We start from the raw sequence: 20,039 nt of genomic DNA on the forward strand, positions 1-20,039 counted from the left end.
AAGTATGCTTAGTTTATAAACTGCAATGAGATTACAGTCTGAAGTGTGCTTTGCATTATGGCAGTGCCCCATTGTGCTAGGTGCTGTATAAATACAATGAGGAAAATCTCTGTCCTCAAGTATTCTCAATCTAGACAGACAAAAGGCAGGAAAGAAGTCAGAGGTACAGCTGAAGTGACTTGCCCAATGGTTTCATACATACTAGATCACTGGCAAAGCTAGGACTACCCCCCAATTCTCCTGACTCCCAGTCCAGTGCACTGTCCACTAGACCATGTTACGGCAGCTTGCACAAGTTAAGGAGGAGGACTAGTAGGTTGCCTTATCACACCTAAGCCACAGAGCATTTGTGATTCTATCACTGCTGGAGGCTGTTGTTGGCCCTGTGGTGAGTGGGATGGAAGAACACACAAACGCCAACATTCAGTTAGGTTGTAGGAATTTATTTTAAATAACCTACAGTTGATTAAAAGGGAATTCATGATAAAAATAGAAGATACTTGTTGAGGAAAGACTGCGGGAAATGGTCTTCGCACACACACTAAGCTAACAATGCCTCTAAAACTAATGATTATAGCAAAAAAAAGGTTTCACATTAAAATTCTGCGTTTTAATTTTTAAAATTTTTGTACACAATTACAAAAGAAAAAAAATAAAAGCCCTAAAATCTTGATTATTTTTCCTTTTTTGGACCAATGCTCATTTCCCTCGAAATTTATTGACCTGTGAAACGTCTTTTTACACAATAAAATCTTTCAAGTAAAAGAGGGGAGGGGGGTTAGCAAAAGGGGGAAAAGCAAAGAAAACAGTCTGCCAAACCTAAGAGTGGGTATTCTTGAAGTGTACAGAGCATGCTCAGAACAAAGGATGATGGGAAAATTGTTTATCACTGATTTAATTTGTCCTCAAATTCCACACTCATCCCGTCCCCCCTCCCCATCTTCCCCCCAAAATCTACACAATCTTTAAGATCAAGAAGAAAAACGTTTAAATATTTTAAAAAATTAAAAGAAATAAAAATTCACATTTAAAAAAGGAACACTCAAGTCAGGAAGCATCTTCCCATCATGCTTTGCTTTGAACAGATGTGGTGGGTTGTTTTGGGTTTTTATTAAATTCATGTTTCAATGCCACGATTGTTTTGAGTAAACCTGACCCAAAAAAAAAAAAAAAGCAGGTACCTCCATGACCATCGTGACAGCTGCATCAGGTGCGTTGGGTTTTTAATTTTTTGTTAAATTCCTGAAATGGGGTAGAGGGAGGGGCCGGGGTTTAAGGAGTCCATTTTCTATTAAAATATAGAAGTTATTGCAAAACCCTAACTGTAAAAACGCACCAATATAATTGGATTTTGTATACAGTAGCTAAAGATTCCCCAAGCTCTTCAGTGTAATGGTGAATTTGCCTGGTGGAAGGTTGACAAATCCCCCATCCACTTGCCCTGCATCGAGAGAAAAAAAACAAAAACAAAACAAAAACACAAACCATACAGCTAGAATTTGGATCTCTGAAACATTTTTAAATAAGTTGTCCATAGGACAACTGGCTCAGCTCCTTTATAATATTTCCAGGCTTCTCTTTTCTCAAAGATGTTGGTTTCTGTGTCTGATGCTCGCTTGCCCCTCCTTACCCCCACCCCCACAATTAGGACAAGTAAGGCTCACAGTTTATCAATCTCCCTAAAACCAGGCTTCCCCCCACCCCTTTTTCGATAAAATCCAGCTCATTAAAAACAGGTTAAAACTCATAATCTTCCTCTGCCATGTCAATTGCCCAGGCAAATTTTTCTCGTTGGGTTTTGTTATAAATCTTCTCTACAGGAATCCCCCACTTCTTACACCTGCAGGAGAGAAGGAGACAAAAGTAAGTCACTCATGCACACAAAACTTGCCTGCTAATAGGAACACCTGTCTGAGGACCATTATCCTTTTCGCGCCAATGCAACACTTTTCCTGTTCTCAACTGTGCGCCCTCCCCACCCCCCCCGGTTGGATCCTCCCACCAATCTTGCCAAGTCCTACTTACAATTTCTGACCAACTAAGCTGGCTGCTTGCTGTCCCTCTCAATATTTGTGATGAGAGGCTAATCAGGGCCAGGACTCCACTGTGCTTGGCATGGTGCAAAGGCATAAGACAAAGTCCTTGTGTCAAGGAACTTACAACCTGCTACTCCCTCCTCCTCAACCTCGCCACCTACCCACTCTGCCTGCTGCAGATTTACCTTCCGTCCCGCAGCCCTGGAACCCTCCAACATGCAAGACTCAGAGGTGTGGGCACCCCATCTGTCCCCATCACTGATCACAGGTCAAGTTTGAGACATAACTGCGCAACATCTTTCTGATGCCACGTGGCAAGACCTGCAGCTAGCAAGTGTGAGCGGTTTTAGCCACTCTGAGTGACTACTTTGGGATGGATTTAACTCACAAGGATAACATTCAAGTTGCAAACCATCCTGCAAGTGCCAGCAGCTAAGGGGAAGTTAGAGATCACAGGACAGGTATATCTTTGCTAAGAACCATCCAGGCTGCTGAAGAGTTTTTCCATCTTGTCTACATGGGTGCATTGAAAAAGTAATGGAAATCCCTTGGTATCAGCCACCTCTTCTCAAACAGAAGCCTTTGCCTTAGGAATTTCTAATACTGTAGGCAATTTAAAAGGCTAAATTCACCATTGACTGCAGAGTCCCCAACTCCTGCATATGGCAGAGGTAGGCTGAGACTAGCCATATCATAAGATGTTTCCCACACACAAAACTGGCATGATTGCAGAGTCTGCTCAGAAACAGCGCAGGCCTGAAATAATGAGCATGGTGGGAGAAGAGGGGGCTGCCAGTGAGAAAAGAAATGTGCTAGGAGAGCTGAGGGGGAGGGGAAGGAAGTGTGCACAGTATGCTTGTCTCCACAGATGCTAAATTAAGACACCAAAATGTAAGAGAACAATTAAAGCCTTGTAAAGCATTTTCTCTTAAACTCTTTAATGGTCACTGCCCTTTTGATCCCAAAGAAACTGCTGTTCCTGGTAGAAGGTGCTTTTAGAAAAGCAGTGCTAAGCCTCCAACCACTTCGGGACAGTGGACACAGCACAGGGGCAGGAGGGAATCCTTCCCTAGATGGAAGCTTACCAGGCAACTGAGATCCTGGGATCCAGGTAGTTGAGTTTGGAGGTGCCCAAGGCAATTTGCTTGTTCTCCTCTCTGTCTGTGGCCTGAACCTCCAGCTTCATCAGCTGCTCCTCGATCCTCTGCACAGCTTTCTTCCTGCTCTCCACTACCCTGTGGTTGGGGAAAGAAACAGGGTACTGTTCAGAAAGAACTAGGCCTTCCGGGGGCAGGTGCATTATTGCCCTATGGGGATTCAAAGGGACCCAGGCAACTCGCATCTTCCTGAAAAGGTCCAGTGCTTGGCAGATGATGCCAATCAGCACCCAGGTGCAGCCACCGCTACGGGGACAGGTGACAACACTTTAAACAGTTCAATTCACAAGATCAACAATCTGGTTCAACTAAAGCTATCTGCTAATGTTTGAAGGAGGCAGAACGTAGTTACCCAAGTTGGAATTTGTCCAGGACACTAGAGGTAACATTCCTATTCCCATATACACAGCAACCCAGTTTAAAGCCAGGCAGTCTGCTCCTGCATGAAGTGGCATGGGATCACCTATTAAGGACAAAACCGCAGTATTCAATCTCATCTGAAAGAGGGATCTTTTGCCTACTCTGTGTGTAGAGTGCCCTAATGGAAATCTAAGTACACGGCTATACTCCTATCCGGTTTTTGCATTCAACACCCTCCACGCTGCTCCGTAGTTTCTAAAGGAGCAGGCGCTAAGACGCCATCCATCTCCTACTCTGTGTGCCAGAGGGAAAGCACATTGCTTGGCAAACGGCTTCCAGGTAGAGCGAGGTAGGTGGGTAGGTCTGTGTGGTGGAGCAGAACAGAGAGAGGTCTGAACAAATTATAGCAAAATGATTTCTTCATAAGAGACTGAAAACTAAGAGTGAAGACAGCCCACTAGTAGGTTCAGAAGATGTGGCCTGGGCCTACTGAGGCGTATGCTGTACTCTCCTGTCAGAGACAGGCTTCCAGCCCAGTGCTAAACCTTCAGTCACACAATGAGCTCATGGAACCATTGAGGGGCAAGGGTATGTTGTGAAAAGCAGAGACACGTGCCTCTCACTGGTGACCATGTATGGGGTGACAACGACAGAGGACACAGTGCCCCGCAGCTAACGCTGGCCCAAAATTTCGCTAAGGATCATGGATCTGGAGGGAAGGGGGAGGTATTTAAAGCAGCACCCCCGCTGTAACAATCCCATTTTGGGCTGCAGCCCTATGTGTCCACGTGACTTCTTTTACAGCTTCTCTGCGCTGATGCCAGACTTACTTTTTAGACTTTTCATCCCTCCGGACCTTGGCATCGGCTTTGGCGCTTTTCAGTTCTCTCCTGGCATCGGCTAACTGATCCTTCTTGGCATCGATCTAGAAGAGGCAAGAACCCAGAAAGGAGGGTGGGATTAGGAGCCAAACATGAACAACTACATAAGAAGGGTCTGCGAACATCCAGGAGACCTGTACAAACCTCCCAGCAGATCTGCCATATGCATCAAACGGCCTGGGATTCAACCACTGAAGTATATGGCCCAGTTGGACATGAGCCTTGATCTAATCCAGAACAAAAGAGCCATATGCGGCTTTAAGTAAGTCCTCACACACTGGGCCTACGTTTTCAAAAAGTGATTAGTGACTTAAGATACCATATAGTTGCCTAATTTGCTATTCACTTGCCCTCTGACAATCAAACCCAGCTAAAGGGAACTCAAGCTGATCACTGGAAAATGGAGTCACTACAAATGACTAGTCACTTTTGCAAAAATTAGGCTGTTGGTCTTTCATATGTGCTGTGCACAGAGACCAGCTTGGGGAAGGTGTAGAGGGGATCGTCTCTCTCAGAGAAAGGGGTTCCTGGAGCATTAGGAATGGACAATTCCAAACAGAAAGTAGTAAGTAGGGTAAAGCCTCTGGTTACTGCTCAGGAATTGGCATCTGAGCAAGGGAACTGAATGGAAGTACAATAGGATTTGCCAAAGCAGAGCTGACCAATAGCGCATTTAGTCAGTTAGCCTCTCTGAGAACGCTGGATGCAATCCAATAAAATTCATCTAAATGTGCCATACAATCCCATGGACGGAAATTTCCTGACCCACGCTGGGGATCAGTTTGTATGCCCTGAAGCATAAGGATTCCCTGCTCCTGTAATCTTCCAAAAAAGATCAAGCACCGCATCTAGACAGTGAACCTTAGCTTGAGATCTAGTAAGGTTTAACGTTTCCAAGCTCCTCAGCCCTTAATTGTTACTTTAAAATTTTCCACCTCCTCGAAGAGAACAATTCAATTGTAAAAATCAGGGGTAGGGGCAGCCAGGTTAGGTGTTACAGAAGCAAGAGAACACCCCAGTGCTAAAACAGAACACCTTATTGTGAGGGTTATTTTAAAGTCAGGCTGTGAACAGACCTAGCCACATTTTGATCTCATGGCCTTCGTCAGAAACAATCTGTAAAGGAAGAGGTCGCGTTAGAGGAGAGTCCACTGTGCACAAAAGCTGCATTGATACAACTGGTCTACCAAACAACTCTGAAGGGAGCAGACACCCACTCTGGTTTCCCTTCAGGGCCACAGATAAGAGATAAGGACTGTGGTTTTAAGTTAAGCTCTGTAGTGTGTCCTCAGAGTTCAAATCAAACTTTGCTTAGGGGAAAATGACCTCTTGTAAGGAAGATATTCTGGGGACTTTTCTGGCCTAGAAAGCCAGCTGGGAGGTGGCAGATTTTGTTTCACCCAAGAGGAGAAGGGTGCTTGTGTCTGAGGTGGTCTGTCCTCAAGGTGGAACTTGAGTGTGAGATTTCCTTTTAAAAACCAGAGGACTCACCTTCCAAGACAGACTGGTTTCAGACCCAGCTGCACTAGCACTCCTTAGTGAGTGGAGAGTGGACTCCCTTTCAGTGGAGTTTGATACACCGCAATTAGAAGCAAGTGATGATATACCCAAAACCAAAGAAAAAAAGTGATTTGTAGCTATGCCTTTAATCTAAAGGAGACTAAAAATTACCTTGGTCTGTAGATTCATCATGGATTTCTCAAAGGTCTTTGGTGGCGCCCTCTGGTGGTTACACAGAATAGCGACAGCTCTATTGGCACGATTATAGGAAAGGATCTTTGCTGGGATGTTATCATCCGCTGAAAAAGTTTAAAAGCAGGTGAAACAGTTCTCAAATGTCGAGCAGCCATGGATATGTGTCATTGCTTTTACTGATTCATATTCACCCATGAGGCTAAGTTAGTTCGTATTCATCTATAGCATGCCAGCCTCAGCCCGGCATTTAAATCCCAAACCCTAATGTTATTCTGGCACCAAGGAGTTAAAGATGCCATTTCCTCCTGTTTGTGCCCTATAGTCAGGGGTAACTACAGCATAGATGAGCAAAGCATGGTCAATAATGGAGAGGGGCAGCATATCAAGCAGTCAGAGCCGGGGGACAGTAAGTCAGGACTATTCTTGATGGGGTGTAATCTTGGGACAGACACTTAACTGTGCTGAGCTGTCATACATCCTTCTGTAGGAAGGACAGTATCTCCCTGCCTCGGGAGGGAGGTTGGCTATTCATGTGTTGTGCAGCGTTTGGATGGATGGCATTACAGAAATGCCCAAGTGCCAGTGTTGGCCTGCCCGCCTCAGATGCGCAGAGGGTGGGATTTTCTAGGACACAGCCACTCACTCTTCTAGAATTTTAAGTTTCTTAAGCTAGACACACATCAGGACAGTTGTGGCAGGTTCTGGAGACCTAACTGTGCTGGCTGCAGCACACCTGGGGATGATGGTTCGAGTGCACCGAGATGGCTGTAGGCCAACTCTGCATCACCCCAATGCTGGGGTCACTGGCCCATCCCCAGTGCAAGCCAGTAGCCACAGGGCTGTTTCGGCAGCTGTGGATTGGCTGAAGGCTGCACATCCTTTGATAAACTCCCTCACATCCACATCAGGTAGGCCTCTTTCGTTTGGTGCTCCCAGGGGAGTAGCATAGGTCTAGAATAGCCAACCCTATGCCACCTGGCGATTCCCGCAACTTAAGGGAAACATTAGGAAGCCGGTAAAGTCCTCTTTGGAGGTTGCTTTGTGCCACTACAGTGGAACAATACAGCTTTGTGAGGGACCAGAACACACTTGCCCCATAATCAAAACTCTAAATTTTGGGCCTTAAGCTGAAGAAGGGGAGAGTTTTGGGGGAAAATCTTAAGCCATGTTTCATCCTAAGTAACTTGTCCATCCCTTCCTAGGGTTTTGGGCCTCCCAGCAAGGCCATTTTGTACTCACTGAGGCACACAAGGCATCCATCCCAAGGCATCACCAACACCACACAAATTCCTCCACCATCACAAATGAGGCTAGGTGGTCCCAGACAATAGCACTTACGGGTAGTGAGCTCTTTCAGCTGCTGCTGTAGCGTGATGGAGGCATTGTAAGTACGGAATACCTTGGCTGTCAGGCCCTCCATCAGGTCTTGAAGATGTTTATTTAAGATACTGGTCTAAGGGAGCAGAAAGAGTTTGAGGTTTCAGTCACTCCAGCATTAGGACTAGAATCCTTCTGAATATCTGTATCTTTACTAGACTCACAGCACTGCCATTGGGTCAGAGATTTAGCTGTGAATTTCTAGGTGATCCAATCAAGGACAATACGTATCCCATGCCTGGAACCTTGCTAGGTCTTCCTTAGGCCAATAAAGGAAAAACTGAACATTTGGTGGCTGCAACTATTAGCAAAGTGAACACGGAGCCGGGGCAGAACCAGGCTTTACACCTGCATTGACGGGAGACTAGGAAGGAAGAAGAACTAGCATCGGATGTGACCACTTGAATGAGCGGTAAAGCAATTTTTCTTCCTTCACTGTTATACTTTTGGCCCCGGTATGTGGGGGTGGGTCTGTTTCACATCAGCAGGGGGCACTTGGCACCTTCAGAGTGTTCAAGTTGATCTGAACGCGTGTTTGGGGCGGAGGGGAGGGAAGGGTATGCACAGCAAAGCTATTGCCTCACATCCCACACCTCTCCATGTTCAGGTTGTTATTGCATAGCAACAAGCCCCTAGTCAGAGTAAGCCAGTCTGCTGAAAGACTAAGGCCAGGTCTACACTAGAGTTTTGTCAACAAAAGCTGACTTTTGTCGACAAAACAGTGCTGGTGTACACAATGCAATCGCACGCACGCACGCACCCCGGCGACAAAAATGCCCTGTTTTTTCAACAAAATAAAACCACCTCGACAAGAGGTGTAGGGCTTTTGTCGGCAGAGCTAGGATGAGGCAGTGTCAGTGTAGACACTGTGTCCCCTAACAGCAGTGGAGGGGCTGTCATTCTTGTCAATTTCACCGCAAATTGACCAGAAAGCCAAGGAAGCTGGTGCCCGCTCCCAGCCCTGGCTGCTGCAAGCTTGGGGTGGCTGGTTCTCAGCACCTGGCTGTGAACTGGGATGGCTGTGAGCCCGGCTCCCGGCTGCGAGCCAAGATGTGGGCAGCTGCTGCCTGGCTGCGATCAGGGAGGGGAGAAGACCCCGGAGATGCGTGTCTCAGCTCTCCACACTGTCCCATGGGTCAATGGAAATGCTCTTGGTGAGGACACACTCCACTGACCGCAGGAGAGCAGTGTGCACATCAGCTGCCGCTGCAATCATAGCAGTGTAATTATACAGATGCTCTGCGCCTGTCTCTGGGAGGCCCAACTGGAAAGAGCCAGAGGAAATGTAGGCCTCCTCTGTGGCAATGTGATTTGCTATTGGCTGGCCCAAATAATAGAGGCATCGTACCAAGTGCTTTTGTTAGGTGAGCACTTGGTAACTTAGCCCTTGTAACTTAGCCAAGGTTAGACTAAGGAGCTCTGACGCACTATTGTTGCTTACATTGAGTCTGTCAAAGAGGTCATCTTCAGGCTGCTTGTTCTCCATGAACAGCTGAAGATTCTTAAAAACCTACAAGAAAGGAGAAGGGGAAAAATAGTTCAAAGGCAAAGCAAGGAGACTAGATGGCTCTGGGGTTTGGTAATGGGTTAGAGCGCCTTTCGCTTCTGGGTTCCCTCTTCAAATCCAGTCCAGGTCAACAGTGCGTGAAGGCCATTGCTTTCTGAAGGTTACCTGGTGATCCATGTGAGAAGACTTGGGTCCCATTCCTAGTGGACTGGTGTCCACACCCCAAGTCACCAATAGAGATTGTGCTAATGGTCTCCTCCCTGGCACCAGAAGAGCCAAGTTGTGAATGGCCCATCTCACCCCTCTGAGGTGATCCCTCTAGGTCAAGGCTGAGGGAAACTCTGCTGCCACCTTTGCTATTAACTGCCCTGGATGAAGAGAACCACCAAGCTGGCACTTTTCCCTGGCAGAACAAAATTACCCTCAGAACACCTTTGCTATCCACTATGTATCCTGATCCTTTTCCCATCGGCCAGATTAGCTGTCTCAGGCGCAAACCAGTGATGTAAACTGCCTTGGCAACCCCAACACTGCCACATCCTTTGTTTTTCTGTGAAATTGCTTGTGGTGTAGTTGTGTGAAGCATCAAACGCAACAATCAAGGTTTCCTAGATCATACAGACTGACCAGGAATCTCTGCTTTACACAGCTTGGAAGTCACTTTAAAATTCAACTTCCAGACTTTTCAGCAACACATTTGGATAACAAGACTAATACACAGAGATTTCTATTTCCATAATAATCAATTCCTCCATTGATAACTCTTACAGAACACACCCCAAGAGGGATGAAGGCCAATGAATTAGTAAGAAAAATAGATTTTTCTTTCTTAACCCGTGTCCCCCCTCATTTCTATAATGGCTGCAGTTTGTCAACATTTACTGCTCTTTGTCATTCAATTTATCACAGTATTATAGACACTGTATTTTACACACTGTGCTAAGTATATCATTAGTGGGCCAGATTCCTGCCTCAGTTACACCGGAGTAAATACGGCATAAATAACTCCATGGATATTTTTAATTGCCTCAGCTAATATTGATTGGACGGAGATTTATTTTGGAGCCATCTAAGTAACTACAGAGATCGAACTGGTGGACTGAATATAAACCAAGCAAATAAATATTGCATGGAACAGAAAGGACTCAGTCAGCAGGTATGTACTTTGAACATTAGTTCTTAGGTCAGGCATACTTCATTGAAGCTGCCCCACTGATTTACACCAGAGTACCTGAAGGCAGGGCCTAACCCACTGAAGGCAAATATTCAGACATGAGCTTCAACAAAAGCAATGCCTTGTATAATATTCAGGCACATGGCCGTGATGCTTGAGGCATAACTGCAAGTTTACTTACTGACTAGTAACAGTGCAGCCAAGTACTGGCCACCCTGTGCCCTGCATGCTGCTGGGGAAGTTTGGCTTTTTGCATCAGTGGACATGACTGCATCCCAGAGAAGTCTATCACTGACAAAAAAGTAGGATGCTAAGGCTACAGCCTAGCAACACACACATGGAATGGCTTCAAAATGCCCATTGCTGGTCACATGGGCATGGCAAGGCCTAAACGGCCACCAGCTCGGAGCACGAAGATTTTAGAAAAGAGAAACCTTGTTAAACGCCTCACAGTATGGTTACGTCATATCAGAAGCAGGTAGGTGGCAGCCTCCCTCTTCCGAAGCACCGACAAGAAGGGAAGGAAAGAAGATAAGCTAACTTATTTTCTGCCTTCGCATTTGGATATAACATGATGGACAGGAGTTGCCACTCCTGGAGAGTTTCCATCAGCCATTTCCTCATTCTTTGTAACACTGCACGGGGACATGAATGGGAAACATCTCACCCTCTTCTCAACGGGGACTTTGTTGTAGTATCGGATGGAGTCTTTACCGAGGAAGTCAAATTCAACCATGTATTCCTGGCCATCCAGCTCCGGATGCAAATTAATGTGTTCCACTCGAAGGGAGCAGCAGCCCACGGTGTCCGCTGTCTCCCCTTCTTCCTTCTCATTACCAGCTCTCAGGGCAAGCTGCAAGAGAAGGGGAGATGGGCAAATGGAATCACAATAAGAGATTTAGCATTTCAAACTGCTCTGGTAATTTATGGACTGTGGGGTCCTCTAGGAGACTTGTCTGCCTGTAACCAGGGTATTCTGATTTAGCATTGTACCTAGTGCCTTATCCTTGAACAGAAGGGGAGCACGGACATTCAGAGAAGCTAATACAAATAATTCTCAAAAGGAGAGATACTCAGGTTACTGAAGTTAAAATATAAAAGGCTGGAGACACAATGAAGTGCAATGGAAGTTACTTGCCTGGAGCCAAAAGGAGGAGAAGAAATAAAAAAATTACATCAAAATCAGGATAAAAGTTTATTTTTTTTTAATTGGATTTTTTTTTATTTAAATCAATATACTCTTTTTTTTTAAAAAAAGTTTAAAATTATATTTGACATTATGACAACCTATGTTAAGGCCAAATTTACTATAATTATTAAAATGATTTAAATAAATAAAAAAGTGCTCCATTAATGAGTCTTTAAATTCTAGTAAGTTAAAAGTTGCTGCTTCTTTAATTACATACAGCATCATAGGGAAAACAGCTAACTTCTGTGGGCAACTCAAGCTTTCTAAATGTGTCACGTCATGTACTGCATTAAATATCTAAATTATTTTCAGCCTTTCAGTGGGGCAAATAATAAATTTGCATTTTTTCAAATGTAAGTCCTTTCAGTTTCTCTTGTGCAGAAAAGCTTGTGTCTTAGTTATTTTGGTTTCAGTTTAGCTAGCAGCGGCAGAGAAAATATGTATGTAATGTTCTTCATTTGAACTAGTTTATTGGAAGTTGTGAGAAACCGTCAGAGTTGACAAAACCAGAAAGCTTTTCCTCTTCCAATCTATGAATACAAACCAGGTGGGAGAAGATGCAAGCTATTAATGCTAAGGACATGGGGCCAGATTTTCAAAGATATTTAGACACTCTAAGAATGCAGATTTTCAAGAGCAAATAAGCAGGTTTAAAAATAAGAATCTGCGTAAGTGCAGATTAAGCTATATGACTGCTTAAATAAATATAGACATAGGATATCCTCCCGCTTTGCCAAAAGAAGTATCACATTTAAAGGCTATATATAATTGCAAATAAACATGTTTTAAAGTTACCTCCCAATGAGACTGAACCTTTCTTTAGGAAAATAACTAAAGTACACATGCAAAACAAGATTAAAAGCAATTATTTATATAAAATTTCCTGCTTGCTAATTTAAATCATGACTAAAATTACTTGTGATTTAAATCAATCCCCACTGATCGGAATGAGTAATTAACTGGACACAGAAGCCACACAGCAGGGCTATCACTATTCGGGACACAGGTTTAAATACTGCAATTGCGTAAACATAGTGACTGACTACAGTTTTCTTAAGTGTGGCATGAGCAATTAGCACAGTGCACGTCAGAGTCGTGAGGTTCATAGCTAAGCGGTAAAAAAAAACAGAACATTCCAGTAGTTAGAAACTGCGGGAAGCTGAGGGCTTTAAACCCACCTGCAGAGCCCCCACTGATTCAACTGGGGGACTCTGGAATTAACCTAAGTGTGATTTTTATCTGAACAAAACAATGTTGCCCAGCGTAGCCAGGTTCCATATGGCAATTGATTGATTTGGATTTCTAGGTAATTGGGAGGAAGTGGAGACCAGAGTCACTCCAGGAGACCTCTAGATACTGTGAGGACTGGGCTCCCAATAGAATAACTAATAGTTTCTCTCAAAATCCTTCAACTCCCTTATTTAATTTGTGCTGTGTGCGAGCGGGTCTATCAGAGTTTTATTTGGGCTTAGGCCCAGGTGCCCCACAGCGCTGCCTCTTTATTCGTAGTGAGGCAGGCAGAGGAAACGGCCAGAAATCAACCCTCACTTTATCAATGAAGTACAGTGCCACGGCTCTCTGTCGCACTTTCATCTCTTTGGACTTCCAGTCTTCTCGATACTGATTCCGTATCTTATCCACACACTTCTTCAACCTCCGAGCGGTCTCATATTTCTGCCAGTCCTTCTCGCCCTGCAGAGACAGTCACAAGAAAGTCAACACACCTGAAAGTGAGTAGCAGTAGCAAAGAATTCCTACTCAAGCCTACGTGCTGCTGATAAGTCTCGTTTCACAGAAGCACTGAGATTTCATTGCTCAAAGTTCTGCCTGAACAAAGTTCACATGCAGTTGCAGATTGTTCAGTAGCCATGATATCAGGTGCCTGCACAGAAGTCAGAAATCAGAGGGAGGTACTTTGTCTTCCATGCCCCACAATGTACAAATGTATTAAGGAGATTGTGGTTTTCTTGCAGCTCCCCTTCTCACAATTAGAGACCCACTCAATAAAGCCATAAAGGCAGCAAAATGAACTCGTTTTTAAAAAGATTTTAATAGCACATTAAATGTGTGAGATGATAGTTACTACAGGTCATCAGGAGTGATGTCCCACGACACACGGAGTGCAAGTCTCTTATTTTTGCTCCAGAGAAGCCAGCCATTAAGTGTAGCGACTCTTTTAAAAACAGGCAATTTTCCTGCTGAGACGGCCCCAAAAATCTGTCCTACTACAAACGTAAATCCAATTACCCCTTCAAAGGTCTCATCATTTGTTTTACAGGATTCGACAATTACCAGTTATCCGTGCTCACAGCAGGGTTTGTTCTCTCAGAACATCACCTCCTCCTCCATCTTGCAGTGAAATAACATAGCTGGATTTACGACTTTTCAATAGACTGGTGCCCAGCACATGGTTAGGACTTCACTGCATGATGAGGCCGGAGACATGGGTGCCAAACTTAGAGACGAAGAGTTACGATGGGAAAAGGTCAATCAATACTGTTTTGGGGTGGAAATTTTCTTTTAAGCTTACTCCAGACCGTGAAATACTCTCAACTGGAATGAGAACATCCTTTCACCCTGAAATCTGAGAGCACTTAGGTATTTTTCCAAGCCCCTGCAGAATAGCTATTACCCTTATTTTACAGATGCGGAAACTAAGGCAAAGTGACTTGCCCAATATCACACAGTGAGTCAATGACAGAATAAGAAAATATTCGGTCTTGCCTCCCTGTCCCTTCACCAATGGGTGGCCATGCTCCCCCCAAAGACAGTCAGTGAAGATACAGCATGGCCAAGCAGCCTTCCAGACAAAATAATACCTTGATTCTGGAACTGGGGTTCAACATGATGTATTTAATAGATCCTTGGATGTTTTCTGTCCATGACACCAACCAGGTCACCTTGTTATCATGCCGAACCTCCTTCCATTTGTGACCTGGAGGAGGTGGGGGAACCTTGGAATCCCTGCATAAGATAACAAAAGCATCAAGAGGGAAGAAATGGTCTTAATAGATGCCAGGTGACAAAGTATTGGTAACTCGCAAAGGTTAAAATGTTGATGGACAGCAACAAATATTAAACAAGTCTCTCTCCCTCCTCTGGACTGAGCAACCACATTTCTGCAGTGGGACAATAAGATGAATGAAACTGAAAGACGAAGATCAAGAGATACACAGACACGTTAATACTATGTTTCCCTTTTGTTAGTTATTGTGATAAGTAGCATTGTTGGGAAGTTTGTCTTTGATTTGGGGATGTTTCTGTAGCTGCAGTAGTCTACATGGAGGAGAAGGTTGCAGACCCTACCTGTTGGTCTGTTGCCTTTTAGGACACATGGAAAAATGAGGTGGGACATCCATAAATAAAAAATACCCTTTGGCCCTAAGTCAGCAGAATTAATAGGAGTTGCCCTGCACTGCAACAGCAGATGCTGGTGTTGATCAAGATTCAGGTGTGTTGACAGAGCTGAGAGAGAGACTTGTGGAAAGAAAGGTTTGTACACAACTGATGCTTTCATTATACCTCTCACCCTCAAACCCCCTAAAATAACCAAGAAACCCAACACATGAACTTTTAAATGCTTAGATGCCACATCAAGTTACATACACGATTAAAAACAAAAAGTTATCCTAACTAGTAAGCAAAGCAAGGTGCAAAGCATCCCATGCTCACTTGCTGCAATTAATGATGATGTCTTCTGGCATGATCCGTCTCTTCAGCATGCCCATTTTTGGATGGTTGCCACGCCCTCTGAAGAGGCCTGGAGGTTCAATCTTGAAGTTGGCGATCCTTTCCTTGTGGTTATCCATGATACAAAAGCCATATTCTTTCAGTAACCGCTCATTCTCCTCTTTGATTTTCTAGGAAGACACAAAGCAGGGAGACTGCAGAGCACGCAAAGACATTGTGCAGTTCAGTGCCAGACTGAAGCAAAATTCATGTATTATTTGTATTGCAGTAGCTGCTAGAGGCCCCAATTAGGACTGGGGCTCCACTGTACTAGGTGCTGTACAAACACTGAGTAAAAGACAGTCTTTGCTAAAAACATCATACAATTAAATGTGAGACAAACAGAAATAAAGTCAGGGACTAATAGACAAATAAAATAGATGCTACATGCACAATTTTTTCTAACTTTGTAATTACATTTCACTTGTCCCCCACCTATTTCCCCAAACCAACCGCCCCTCCATTCTCCTCTGTCCATGTGTCACAAACATCAAGTTTAACTGCACTTAACATCATGTTGTTTAAAGAAACAAGCTTCTCACCTTGATACCTAACACAAGGTTCAAAGGCATGAAGAAATCAATGTATCCTTAAATGAAGTTACACCAACTGAGAAGCAGACAAAAGAAAGCAAGCCCCTTCTACTCCATTAGTTATGCAGGGTGAGGGGTGTCAACCAATTTTTATAAAAATAAAAGGCTAGGACAGTTGGACTAGAACTGCATTACCAAAAACACTAAGTGGAGCCAAATTTAGATCTTGTGATAAGTTCTTACTGAAGTGGGTATCTAAGGGTTGTGTGGGAGTGGAGGGAAGATATGCAGATACTCCTTGAAGAAACTTCATCCTAGTAACACCACAGTGTAGAAGGAGAAAGGGCCAGACATGTTTTCTCATGAGGAAGAGAACTGCAGTAGATGAAGGTTTCTTATTAAAAATTGCTCGAGATATTACCTATGCAGACATGTCAGAGAGACATAAAGGAACACAAAGAATCTCAGGGACGTTAGTAGGGAACAAGTTGCTTGCCTCTTAGTCATCACAGTGCGATCAGTAGAGAGAGAGACTTTTATTTAGAAGTGCAATGCCTCTGCCAACTCACACTGGGTGGCAAGGTTTCCAGCAAGTCCCTTCAGCGTGAAAGGAGTGGCAGACTGCGAATAGAGGATATGGCCAGAGGAACAAGTAAAGGATTATGATCAAAAGCCACCTAAATGGCTAGAATAGTCTTCTACAATTCCCTAGAGTACCTGTTTCTCTTCCTTGGACATCTGTTTCCTAGCTTCTGTCTGAGCTTTGAAATACTGGCCCATCTGAGTGAAGTCACACTTGCTGAGGTTGGTGATGGTACTTTTTTCTTCTGCAGTCATTTCCTGGGAGGATGAAAATAGAGCTTGAAACCTTCTTAGAGTTAGAATAAGGATATTTAAGTGCCCCTCCCAGCCCCTTGAAAGGTATCAAAGGACAGGTGGTTCCTAATAAACACAGCTGCTGCCTGTCCATCAAAGAGCTGCCAACTTCTAGTAAGTGCTCTAGCCAGGGCGAAAGAGAAAAGGATGAAGAGGGTGTACGTGGTACACAGAACATTAAGACTGTCTGATCTTGCAAGCATTGCATGTTCTATTACACAGCAACCTTTCAAACCACTTGCCATTCAAAGGTTGTTGAAGTTACTGGGGGGAAGGAGGGGCTCCCTAGGTAACCTGTACCAGCTGATTGAATACACATGGTGGTCTCTTGGCATGCTTACGTTGGTTGGGGGTCATGAAGCTCCTGTTTTGCAGGTCTCAGGAAAGGGCTTGTCTCTGATATAAAGGTAGTGACGGCTCTTCATTACCACAGTTTCAGTGAGGCATAGATTCAAATACCAGAAGAGACTATTGTGATTGTCTAAGTCTGACCACAGAATTCTCCCAAATAATTTCTAGAGCAGACCTTTTAGAAAAACATCCAATCTCAATTTAAAAATTGTCAGTGATGGAGAATCCACCTCAACCCTTGGTAAGTTGTTCCAACTGTTAATTACTCTCACTATTAAAAACTGTGTCTTATTTCCAGCCTGAATTTGTCTAGCTTCAATTTCCAGCCATCGGTTTGTGTTATACCTTTCTCGGCTAGCCAGAACAGCCTCATTATGAAATATTTGTTCCATATGAAGGTACTTATAAAACTGTAGTAAAGTCACCCCCTTCACCTTCTCTTTGTTAAAGTAACCAGATTGAGCTCCTTGATTCTATCATTGCAAAGCAGGTTTTCTAATCCTTTAATTATTCTCATGGCTCTTTTCTGAACCCTCTCCCATTTATCAACATCCTTCTTGTATCGTGGACACCAGGAACAGGACACAGGATTCCAGAAGCTGTCTGCCCAGTGCCAAAAACGTAGGTAAAATAACCTCGCTACTCCTACTCGACATTCCCTCACTTATGCATCCCAGGATCGCATTAGCTCTTTTGGCCACAGCATCATACTAGGAACTCATGTTCAGCTGATTATCCACCATGACCCCCACATCTTTTTCAGAGTCCTGGCTTCCCAGGATAAAGTCCCCCATCCTATAAATAGGGCCTACATTCTTTGTTCCTAGATGAATATATTTACATTTAGCTGTATTAAAAACAAAGCATATTGTTTGCTTGCACCCAGTTTACCAAGTGATCCAGATTGCTCTGAATCGGTGACTTGTCCTTCATTATTTACCAATTTTAGTGTCATCTGCAACTTTATCATGGATGATTGTATGTTTACTTCCAGATCATTAATAATAATGTAATTTAATGATGAGCTCAGCCATATCCATTATATCACATAACAAGCAAGTCTGACTTGCAAAAGGTTGACCCTTATTGGTTTAAGAAATATTACCAGGAGGTCCTTCCTGGAAAACTAGAGCACGAACAGGGACATTCAAGGCTAACATCCGAGGCAGCCCTCACTAATATTTTATGAACCAAGCCAGAGTAGCCCCTATTCTCTTTCTAGCACTTCGAAGGAAATGGCAGCTTAGGCAGTCATCCCAGTCCAGAGGTCCGTACCTTCCTCCAGTCTTTAAAAAAGTTTTTCCTGAAGATATCCTTTGTAGTGTACTCATGATCAAGCATTTTTGCAAAGAATGTAGCAACTTCTTCTGCTTTGGGACTCAGCTTCATGACTTTACCTATGAAAGAGGAGGTTTAAAAAAAAAAAAAAAAAGGTCAGCCAAAGATGTTCATCCCGTAAACCGCTCTGCTTTTTGCACCTCGGTCTTTCAACAGATCTGGGAACCTTTCAACTCAGTGTTGGACCTCTGTGGATGTACAGCCAGATTAGCCACCCTATGCAAGTGTATGGTTTGTCTTTGTATTTAAGCGAGGTCTTGTTCAGTGTGTTGTGTGGCACCGCAAACTACTGTCCCTTGAGTGGGCACTAAGTATTGGATGCAAAGGGAGTAAAGGAGAATGATCAGACTACTGAGGCCCAAAATTTGACTTGCATTAAAATAGTTATAATATGATCAGGAAATTTCCCCTGGAATCTAAATTAAAAAAAAAAAAAAATCCACGAATCTGATGTCAGACAGGCATGTAAGATATATAGAGTAGGAAGGGAAAACAACTGCAGCAAACCATTAATCAAGAGACACCATTACCAAAGGTATACATATATCTGCCCCTGCTGAGAGGAATGATGCTGGCGCACAAAATGAAGGAGACATGGGAGCCATATTGTCTCTTATTCAATTCCACCTTCTGCCTCTCAGGCATTTTTACTAAGCCAGGAGACAAAGAATCATTTAGTCCTCCTATCCCTTCACACACACTGTTTATAACAACATCTCAACTTCCTGTCTACCATTAAGCAGCTATTTCTAGCCAGGAACAGAGGCAAACCTCCTCTGCTAAGGCCCACACCAGTGACACCCACAAACAGGGTAGTAAGTGGTGCCAAACACCCATCCACCAACCAATGGAATGAGAGATTCAGATGTCCTGGGAACACACTCCAATGGCCCCAACTCCTCAGACTCAAAAGATAGTCACATTTAGTTCTTCCAGTGATCAGGAATGTCATATTTCAGCATGGTTGCATGATTGCAAGAGAGCCTTTCCTCAAAGTGAAATCACTGTGATGAGGAGGACTTTTGAGAACAAGAGAGAAAAATCTGCTGCATCAGAGCTGCACCTTCAAGGTCTACCTTTTCTACTGAGCAGGTGCCTTCAATCCCAGATCTCATTCTTGATGTCACACTGGGTTTCCAGCACTCCCTGGGAAATATTTTACATGCATCTCACGGATACAGATAACAGTGAGAAATATTTTAAATCCCAATAGTCTGTTGAAGAGTCAACATTAGTGGATTTTTAATTGACTCTTTAACCTTACAAAAGTCAATGCCAAAACCGCCACTGTTAACTGTTTACTAAGATACTGGGAAAGTCAAATGTAGTACTCTTGATTCACCAAGTGAGAGTTTTACATCACATGCAAAAATTAAAGCGAGGGAACTATCTGCCCAGCCTAAAGAATTTAAGTCAACAAAACATAACAAAGAAAGGCTCACTTAGGCCAAAGATGATTGAATACATCACACTAGAAACTAAGATACCAACAGGATTGCTGTTAGTTGAATTGTAACATAAAAATACGCTGTTTGCATACTTATAGCAGGAAGCAGCACAACAGAGGATTGTCAAGGAAAAGGGTTCAGGCTGCTAAAACAGTTGAAAAAGGTGCAAGTGATCAGCTGGTAAGATACTTAGGGGGTTAATGCCATTAAAATTGCTCAAAAGTTGCCTACAGTTGGCACAGGGTAATCACTGGCTTTGGTTGTTATTTTGTAACCAGAACTGTGACAAAAGACTCGCTTGCATTGAATTTCATCCCTCACTTTCCCTTCTTTCATAGGCTTGAACAGGCTTCCTGTGATGGGACTACAACTTTAGCACTATGGAATT

General features: G+C 43.7%; 1 protein-coding gene across 1 annotated transcript in view; it reads right to left on the reverse strand.

Moving 5' to 3' along the window:
- Positions 1 to 422: 422 nt before the first annotated feature.
- TOP1 (DNA topoisomerase I) overlaps positions 423 to 20,039 on the reverse strand; it is an 84,056-nt gene continuing 64,439 nt past the window's right edge. The window contains exons 10-21 of the mRNA XM_067554400.1: positions 18,141 to 18,262; positions 16,356 to 16,478; positions 15,049 to 15,236; positions 14,196 to 14,340; positions 12,925 to 13,068; positions 10,855 to 11,040; positions 8,948 to 9,016; positions 7,468 to 7,582; positions 6,106 to 6,233; positions 4,384 to 4,478; positions 3,122 to 3,271; positions 423 to 1,840 (exon numbers count right to left, since the gene is read on the reverse strand). Coding sequence (XP_067410501.1) covers positions 1,738 to 1,840; positions 3,122 to 3,271; positions 4,384 to 4,478; positions 6,106 to 6,233; positions 7,468 to 7,582; positions 8,948 to 9,016; positions 10,855 to 11,040; positions 12,925 to 13,068; positions 14,196 to 14,340; positions 15,049 to 15,236; positions 16,356 to 16,478; positions 18,141 to 18,262 — 1,568 coding nt within the window. The 3' untranslated portion in view covers positions 423 to 1,737. The remainder of the gene's footprint in view (positions 1,841 to 3,121; positions 3,272 to 4,383; positions 4,479 to 6,105; positions 6,234 to 7,467; positions 7,583 to 8,947; positions 9,017 to 10,854; positions 11,041 to 12,924; positions 13,069 to 14,195; positions 14,341 to 15,048; positions 15,237 to 16,355; positions 16,479 to 18,140; positions 18,263 to 20,039) is intronic.

The sequence above is a fragment of the Emydura macquarii genome, unplaced genomic scaffold, assembly GCF_026122565.2.
Source record: "Emydura macquarii macquarii isolate MOO-44397 ecotype Brisbane River unplaced genomic scaffold, CSIRO-AGI_Emac_v2 contig_1483, whole genome shotgun sequence".
Taxonomy (NCBI): domain Eukaryota; kingdom Metazoa; phylum Chordata; order Testudines; family Chelidae; genus Emydura; species Emydura macquarii.